This window comes from Falco peregrinus, chromosome 2, assembly GCF_023634155.1.
Source record: "Falco peregrinus isolate bFalPer1 chromosome 2, bFalPer1.pri, whole genome shotgun sequence".
Classification (NCBI taxonomy): domain Eukaryota; kingdom Metazoa; phylum Chordata; class Aves; order Falconiformes; family Falconidae; genus Falco; species Falco peregrinus.
This window is the reverse complement of record NC_073722.1, coordinates 78053803-78062957: the sequence shown is the minus strand read 5'-3', so window position 1 is coordinate 78062957 and position 9155 is coordinate 78053803. Positions and strand designations below refer to the sequence as shown.

General features: G+C 38.1%; 1 protein-coding gene across 1 annotated transcript; it reads right to left on the bottom strand.

Moving 5' to 3' along the window:
- Positions 1 to 226: 226 nt before the first annotated feature.
- FGB (fibrinogen beta chain) lies at positions 227 to 7682 on the bottom strand. Its single transcript, XM_005232496.3, has 8 exons — positions 7546 to 7682; positions 5807 to 6010; positions 4394 to 4577; positions 3601 to 3828; positions 2871 to 2984; positions 2173 to 2295; positions 1726 to 2011; positions 227 to 819 (listed from the first exon to the last, which is right to left on the bottom strand). The coding sequence occupies exons 1-8, from the start codon at positions 7621 to 7623 to the stop codon at positions 591 to 593; spliced, it is 1446 nt and encodes a 481-aa protein (XP_005232553.1). The 5' UTR covers positions 7624 to 7682; the 3' UTR covers positions 227 to 590.
- Between the last annotated feature and the right edge of the window lie 1473 nt (positions 7683 to 9155).

The window sequence follows — 9155 nt, the reverse complement described above, 5'->3', positions numbered from 1 at the left end:
CCAGGAAAGGGCATGTTTTGTCCAGCATTCAGGATTTGAACTAAGTGACTGGTGAGCTACCCATTTCTTAAATATTATCTTTTCACTTTATTCCTTCTCAGCTCATTACACAGGTAGCTACCGTTACCTTTGTAATACAAAAGAAAATGACTGTCCCTAATTTAGTGGAATGCATTTGCTTCTCCATGCATAATGCATAAATACTTAGGAATCATGTGAAGAGAAGTTTACTTTTAAGGCTTTATTTAATTTTTAGAAAACATTTTAAAATAATCCTCTCTCTCTTCAAACATGTATATAAGTCCTTTGTAAAAGAGTGAAACAAGCTGGGTCTTGGTTTTTTTTATCAGTGTTACTCTATACTAGTTCTGTCTTGCGAACAAATGAAAAATGGAACAAAACCCACTTGTGAGTTATTTTCATCGGTCAGATTTTGATTTAAAATTGACATAGCTTTTCACTTAAGGTCACAATATGCTCATACATATTTGGTTCTCATATGTAAAGACAAGTCTGAATACTGTGGCTAAAAAGATAACCATGTACAAATATTAAAAGAAAATCCCTGATTCTGTGCATTTTGATAATGGTTAATCTGGAAAGTATGGCCTGATTTTCATGCTCATCTTCTTCATTGAATACCATGACCCTTTCCAGTTCATCCATACAACACCATCATCTGTACCATGTTTTGACATATCCCAGCTGTAGGTCCCTCCCCAATAATATCTGCCGTTGGGGTTGGCTGAGTGGCAGCGGTTGTACCACCATCCACCACCATCTTCTTTAGAACACTGTTTTCTTGGATCTGCAGTTAACCTGGTGAGGGAAAAAAATATTGTTGAGAGTGACAGATTAACTGTAAGCAAACAGATTACCAGAGCGTGTACACCTGCCCCTATACCAAAATTTTCAAACCATAATAAACATTTAAAGTGCTCTCTGAACTTTCTTTAAAAGATTGACCATCATAAGTGTGTGCTACACGGTGCACTTGGAAGGTGAAGCAGCTAAGAAAAACAAGTCAAATTTTGGCTGCATCTCTTTGGGAGTGTAATTTTAGTTTACCAAATGATAACTACAATTACTTCTAGTTCATAACGATAACTGCAATATCAATGCAATTTGAAGACATAAACCAATGAGAAATGTATGTCTTCCCAACCTAAAAAATTCCTTTGCTCATTAATATGTAATCAGGTATTAAGATAAAGACATAGCACATAGTTTAGAGATACAGTGCTAAAGTATGTACTTTACATCTGAGCACCTGTCTTCTGAGTAGGCAGAACTTTGCTTTTTAAATAGCACATGCTACCCGTCTCTTTCCTCTGGATTCATTAGGTGTTACTGATGTGAGTACCAATATTCCGACTTAAGCAAGACAGTGTCCTCAGCTCTGCCACCATCAGTCTCTGAGAATGAATATATTGCACCCAGATTTACTGATTTGTCTGTGGTAACATCATTCATGGAATTAATAGAATCCAGTATGCTTGCTTCTTACTTGGTCGTAGAGCAGCACTAACCTGATATATAGTTTCACCCACCCTTGGCTACACTAAGAGAACTGCCTGGACATTTGACTGGTAACTTGCAGGGATAAAACATAGTTTAAGATACTACGAAGTGCTGTGAAAACTAACAGCAAATTAGAGAACTATTCTATATTCAGCTCTATTTTAAGCTCTATTTTTATTTTAAACATCTAATGCAAGTACATACCATCCATCATTGTCTCTGTCATAAGTACTGAAGAACATGCCATTGTGAATTGTCATTGTCCTGTTTTCTCCATGCACCTGAGAAGCTCCTTCCATTAGTGCATTGCCTGCAGTGCCTTTGTAGTTACTAACTGAAAGCTGATACTTGTTTCCTTCATTCTGTATGGTGAAACCTCCGTAATGAGCTGACACCTTATCACCATTCCAGTCCTCCATTTCAATTAAAACTTCAGTGGGACCTATTTTGGTAAGCTGGCTGATCTTGTCATTTCCAAGCCAATATTCACCTGAGAAGCAACAAGTGAGAGTCCTGTGAAACAGATGTCACAATATACTACAAGGAAAAATTATGATTTGCCTATGGGTCTGCCAAAGTGGATGAGTTAATTTAAAAAAATCAAAATGCTTCAAGAAATACCAGAAAACAGTTTCATGCTCAGTGTTTTACCTGGTGTATCACAGTAGTTCTTCCCTCCACTCTTCGCAACATTTCCAAATCCTTTTTTATATTCATCCCATACTCTTCCAAAATTAACACTGCCGTCCTGGCGGTTCTGAATCAAAGTCCAGCCTGCAGAAGTGGCAGGTTTTAGATTAAATTGCCATTGAGCAGGGAGCATGAGACATTAAGATACTTTTATCTTCCTTTTTTCAGCTCTTTTATCTTCATCATAAGATAAGTAGAGCATATGGCTTCCTGGCAGCAGGTATTAGTTTTCACTGCTTATGAGCTCAGCCTTGCCATTTTTGCTTGCACTTAAGTAGCACCTTGCTTCATAAAGAAAGGTGGAAAAAGCAGAACTTAATGGACTGCCCCAGTTTTCTGTCTAGTGCATAGTAGCAGGGTAAGAAATCGGCCAGGCCGTCCTTGTCTGCCCACCCACACATGGTCCATTCTAGTCATAGTAAGATACATTTTTATTTACCAACCCTATCCCAGCAATTTATTTCCAGTTTCTTTATAAAAGTATCCTACTGCACATCTGAAGATGACCAAGACTTTTCTGAATGAGTCAGACTTAATTCTCAAATAATTACAAAATTTATAACAACTCCCTATTAGTTTGTATAAAATGCAAATTACTAATATGATTTTTTGTAGCATCCCTATTAATTATTTTAACAACATAGTTATTTTGCACTAACCTCCTTTATCTGTTTGCATGTCACAGTACACTCTGTATGGTTTGACAAAAGGACCTGGCTGGATGATGTACATTTCGGATACTTCACCTCCCTTTCTGAAAATATCCTCACATTCTGCAAGAATAAACCAGAGACACTGTTACTGAAAGAGCTGTGAACTTCAACAATCTCCTTATCCTTTGGTTTGCTGATTATAAGGGATCAATTTTAAATACACATATCATTCTACTTTCATTTTGATTTCTGTGATAGATCATGTGAAAGAATCAGGGAAGAAAGAACAGTGCACCTGCATTGTTCTACTTTGCCAAACAGGAATTTCTAAGAGTTCATATTGAGCAATGGAAGACTGTGAACTTGCCAGTGACTTTTTGAACTAGATAAGCTTGTGAAAAAAGAACCTTTCTTGACTGAAAAAAATTCAAGGGCACAACTATGATAGTCACAAATGTATCACCTCCACCTTACAAACACCATGAAGCACATATTTCTTTAAAATGCTACTGGTCACTAATGAAGACAGATATTGGGTAAGAGGATCTTTGTTCTAACCAGTATAGGCATCTATAAAATATTTTTTTTTTCATTTAGTATCACTTTAGATCTTTTCTGCTATTCCAATCAATGACACAGGCTTCAGAGGCATGTTCAAACTAATTGAATGACGCATCTATCGATTTGCACGGTGATATAAATGGGGAAAATGATGTCATTATAGTTGAACGAGTACCTTTGCCTGAAACCACTGGAATATTACAGGAAACAACACATGGGGAACGGCAGTAGTCCACCTGGGTTGCAATGGCATTTTCCAGTTTTTGTATCTTTTTGTGTAAAGAATCCACAACTGCACGAAGGACCCTGAGGCTAGATGGGATGTTATTGTCCAGATTATCCTTTATGTAACTATAATGCAATTCCACTTCTGTGTTGTACTGAGAAAGTATATCATCATTGTCTAGAAAAGCAAAGAAATTAAAAGCAGATTAGTTTTCAACATGCTTTCCAGTTATGAAATAATGAAGATCAATCTGTAAGCACAATTTGAGAAGCCACTTCTTTCCTTAGCCGGGAGGAAGGATAGGCACTTCTTTTCTTACACAATGTGCAAAAACTGCGCAGAGATTCTCAGGAAAGTGGTACATGTATATTGCTATTTCTTTGCTAGCTAGTAGATTTATCACTGGTGCTATATTCTCCCAAAGAACTATAATTAGCTTCTTTCCAGGGAGCCATAGTGCCAAGCCAGGAGCTGGGCATAAAGGGATGGGATGGACACAGGAAAGCAGTTAAGGGGAGAACACAACCCTTATGTTTAAGAGCCCTGTATGAATCTTGCCTTAGTATGAGATCCATTCCTTTGCCCCTCTCAAAGGATTTTTTTAAGGTTTAACAGGACATGGTCATGGAACCCTACTTCACTAGATATTCCACTGTATTTTTATTTTTTTGAAGAAGTAACAGTAGCAATGCCAATAGAACTGCAATACCATTTACTCTAGTAATTCACAGAAATAGCATACCTTTTCTTTGTTTTTGTGTCTTTACCAGTTTATCATCTAGAGCTGTCACATATTCATAGAAAGTTGTAGAGGTATCAGACAGTTTGCTCACTTTGTCCTTTAGGTCACGAACAACTGATTTCACATTTTTTTCCTGCTTTACCAGTGTAGTTTGCAGCTCACATCCAGTTGGACACAGCACTCCCTTAAAAAAACAAACACACACACAAAAAACCACAACAAAAAGAACTGTGAATAAAAGTCAAGATAAAAATTTTCTAATCCCATCAGTGAATAACCATAACTTTGAACACACTGAATACTTAGTAATGTGAGACCAGATATTTAAGCACCTAGATAAGAACCCAAGACATTCAACTTCTATGAAGCAGTTTCAGCCTGAAGGTCAGGAAGGAGCCCTGAGTCCCCCAGGAGGACTTTTCTTGAAGATCTTGGGAAAAGCACTCTCTCTTCATACTTTTTGCTCTACTATAGGCTTTTCACTTTTCTGCACTGTTAAATGTTCAGTGTTAAGCCATCTGAACTATGATTAAAGCCTGTTGCACGTTTGTATCTAGCCCTTTACTCTTTCACTAGCCTCAGAGAATCAACCATGTTCTCTACATCTTGTTATATGCATCACTTGTGAAATGGCCACATGATCTCGATATTATCATCTCAAGAAGCTGAACTTCTGCAACAAGCACCGCACCATCAAGGACAGCAGTGTTTTAAAAAGAAGTAGGAAATTCTGAAGTCCTGTGAGAACCAAAACACCTCAGCAGCAGCGGGACTCCACCGTAACCATGTATTCAGTATGCTGTAAGAGACTCATTTGTTGGAAACCTCCATGAGCAAATCTGCTCTCAGATACTAAGATGACTCTCAGCACCGTTATAGCTTGCATTTTCCAGCAGAGAGCACAAGGACAGCATGATAGAGTACTGCAAGGCAGCAAGGAGTATGCTAGACCTTAGCACGCTTGCAAGCTCTTCCATAAGGGCAGTGACTGAGGATAGACTATACTATCAAACAAATCGTCAGAAAATATTTTTTTTGTTTGTTTGCTCCCTAGGGTTCCTTGAGATTATCTGAAATTCAAGACAGCACTTCTGCAGAGTTTTTTTTTGGGGGGGGTCCTTCTTAATAGTTGCTTATGCAAAGCCACATGGAAAATACAGTCTAACCCACAGATACTTCCTTTCCTCACGTACGGTTCAACTCTCATCTCCCCATCTTCGCCGTAGGCTGTCTGACTGCGACTAATCCCATAGACTCTGTTCCATTACTCTTCTGCACGCAGTCCTACCAACCTCAAGCAAATTGAAACAAAGTTGGGCTGCTTTAAATGAACGACCATTCCTTAGGTGGCAAAGAAAACCCCACGTGGGGTGCACTAGAAGAAAATGACTGTCTCAACAGGCAGACATATACCAGCTCGTCCAGAGGATGCTTGCAGCCACCAGCGTCGGGGTAGATGATATGTTCTTTCTTGTCCCCTGGCTTCACCCGCTTTTGGGGCCGGGGCTGGTACCCAGTCCCGCTGATGGGAGGTGCCACGGGCCGCAGTGTGGGGGCTGCTTCCCGTCTTTTGTCCAGGGGTCGGTGTCCTCGAACCCCGAGCTGAGGGGTGTCATCCTGCAAAGCCAGGGGGAGAAGAAACTCTCTGAGTCTGGGATTGCTACTGTAAAATGCAATGCACAGAGTGGAGGCATCTGTTCAGCACTCTTTGGTATTTTAAAGAGCAAAGAAAACCACGGAATGGAATGAAAAAAGCAATAATGGAAATATTATACTGGCATGATGTAAAAGTCATTGCTATGCCCTCCCCTGTAAGACTAGTCACTCTCCCGCCACCTAGATGTACACAAACTAAAAAGCCTTCAGACCAAAGCAAAACAGTATTTCAATAGTTCATTCTGACCAAGGAATAAAGTTTATATAGCTGAGAGCCACTAAGCACCATGAAACTTGAAGCAGTAGGATAAAGAAAAAAGTAATTAGGCATTCTTGGGGCTAAGAAGAATATTCAGCATCACAATATCAGTGTTCCAATTCTTCACTAGGCTACAGGAAAATTTGTAAGGTCTCAGAAAATCAGGCCGCATCGGTCAAATACATCATCAGGTCTCGGGCCACATGCTACCTATTGATTGATGGAATTAAGAAAAGCATTCAATAACATCTCTTAGTGTAGGCTTTTAGAGCTGCCTCTGATGCATACATTCCCCATCTCTGCGAAAGATGAGAAAGTCTAGAAGGCTGAGCAAGGAAAACAGACCTGGTCCCTAAGCACTTGCTGAAACTAAACCATTTGAATTAATAGTTATTTGAATTACTGAATCAAAACCTTTGACCATCTCTAGTCCCACTCAGACATAGCTACAAATAAACGGTTTTAAGGATCCGGGATCAGAGGCTTCAAGTCATTTCAAAAGTAGGCAGTATACAAATCATAAAATCGCTGAAAATGGTTTAGCATAGTAGTCAATGTACAGACACAAATGTTTAGATTGTGTAACAGAAAATAATCTCATTTCTGATTACCCTGCTCTATTTAATTTTTGCAGGGATTTTCAAAATGTAAAAAAGGTACTGAGATTCTAAATTGTATTTCCCATTAAAACATTTTACCTGAAACTAAATATAGGTTAAACTGTTTAGATTGATCCTCATTGCTTGCCTTTTTGTTTAACAATCGTTACCTCTCCATTTCCAATGCAAAGCATGGCAGTTAATTTTGTTTTCAATGTGCCCTGAATCTGTAGAAATGTTTTTACTGTCTTTGAGACAGGACATGATTAATTACACATTTCTGCTTCTTTGCACCCGATATTGTCTGTAACATCATGTGTCAACATTGCTAAATTAATACCCTTAAATAAATTCAGGTAAATAACTAATCTTCTCATCAGACATTCTTCATTCCCTATAGAAAAAGAAAATAAATAGGAAGAAAATATATCCAGACTCAGAAAATAACTACTGTGCAGTTACATACACACAAAGAAATAACACAAAGGTTTTTTCTTTGAACACTTCAAGCAGAAAAACAACATGCACTGGATTATTTTTTCCCGCAGCTTCCAATTTAGCTAATTCACAGGAGTAAGTCATGCATGCAGTTAAATTAAATAACTTTTACTATTACTAATTATGAACAATATTACAACCTCATCATCATAGTCAGCAGATCCTTGTTGGGATTTAACAGAGGAAACACAGAGCAGGAACAGCAGGAGCAGTTTCATGGTGCTGGCTTGCTTGAGAGCTCAATGACCTTCTCCCACCAGCAGCTCTGGCAAGGAGAGGTCCTCTCTGTTCCTATATATACAGCCGGCAACCCTCATTTCCAGCTTGACGGTGATAGGACCAACCCTTCCGAGCAATCACTGCATCTCTGTTAATATTCAACCTTTCTCTTCACTGTGTGCCTGAATACATTTGTTGTTGAGCAATTTATCTGGACAACTCTTATCTACATGTCCCAGAGACCTCTGTTGATGCTGGCATCAAATACATGTTTAAATCCTTAAAAGCACCTCCTGCTCAGATTACACAAGGTTACCATTTCCTAAAAAATCACACGTCTTTTAAACGAGTTGAAAAGGTGAACATCCAAAGAAAAGAAGCATTGTCAGATGTCACACTGTGACGTCTCCTTTTTTGCTCTCTGCTGAAAATTTGAATGTTTCAGAAATATCATATTACATTTAAATTAAACTCACATCATACAGATTGCTGCATTTTTCTAAATAGTTCTGATGGTGCCAGATAGGTATGCACGTCCTTGGGTATCTTTAAGTACAAAAGCAAAAAAAGAGTATATTACATTCATCACATTAATTTTGAATGAAGACATTGTTTTGATCTAATTAAAGATCAGATTACTATTGTAAGCATAAAACAATGCTATTCCATTACTTTAGCAATATGAAATTGTAAATGACCTAGAGTAATTACATTTTACATATTAATTTGCTGGTTTCCTTTTTTAATACAAAAAGTGTATCTGTCAAATATTATTTAAATATTTTTAATAATCTTCTAGAAGACAGAGCATGAAGTTACTTGTAATCATACTGGAATACTCAAACATGCTTTCTGATGCTTTATGAGAGTATGGCGTATCACTGGTCTCACATTAGTGGTGTTTTAACATTTCAGTGTCTTTATACCCTGTGATTTTCTTGTGATCATAATATAATGAATTAAATAAAATGTGCCAAGTGAGGGCCAACATATTTTTCTAAAGTCATTCAAATTGATGTCTGAAGACATAAAGAGATGCAAACCATGGGCTAAGGTTCCATTTAAAGACTAACTTGATGGAGCAGATTTTACGGTAAGCAAAGATGAGAACAGCTAAAATTGCTTGGCTTACACATTTTTCCTGTATTCATGCTGTTGTCAGAATTCTTCTGAACTATGGAGATTCCCGAAATATGAAAACTATTTAACTGAATGGTTTAATTATTAAACAGCTTGGAACAAAATCAGCCGTGGCTCAATGAGCTCTAACTCCACTGAATTTGATCCCTTGCAGGGGGACATCACCAACACCATTAGATTTCAAAGAACACAATCTTCTCCCCAAGGGGATTAAGGAAATCTGCCTAAGGCCAAACCCAGTATCATTAACATGCTATTTTCATGCAAAGACGATAGCCAAGATATTATCACTGGTTCCAGGCACATCCCAAACTTAAATGCAGTATTCCCCCCATGTGCGTCTGAGGGAAGTTCAGTTACCCTCATCTTACATATAAGAAAGGGACTAAGT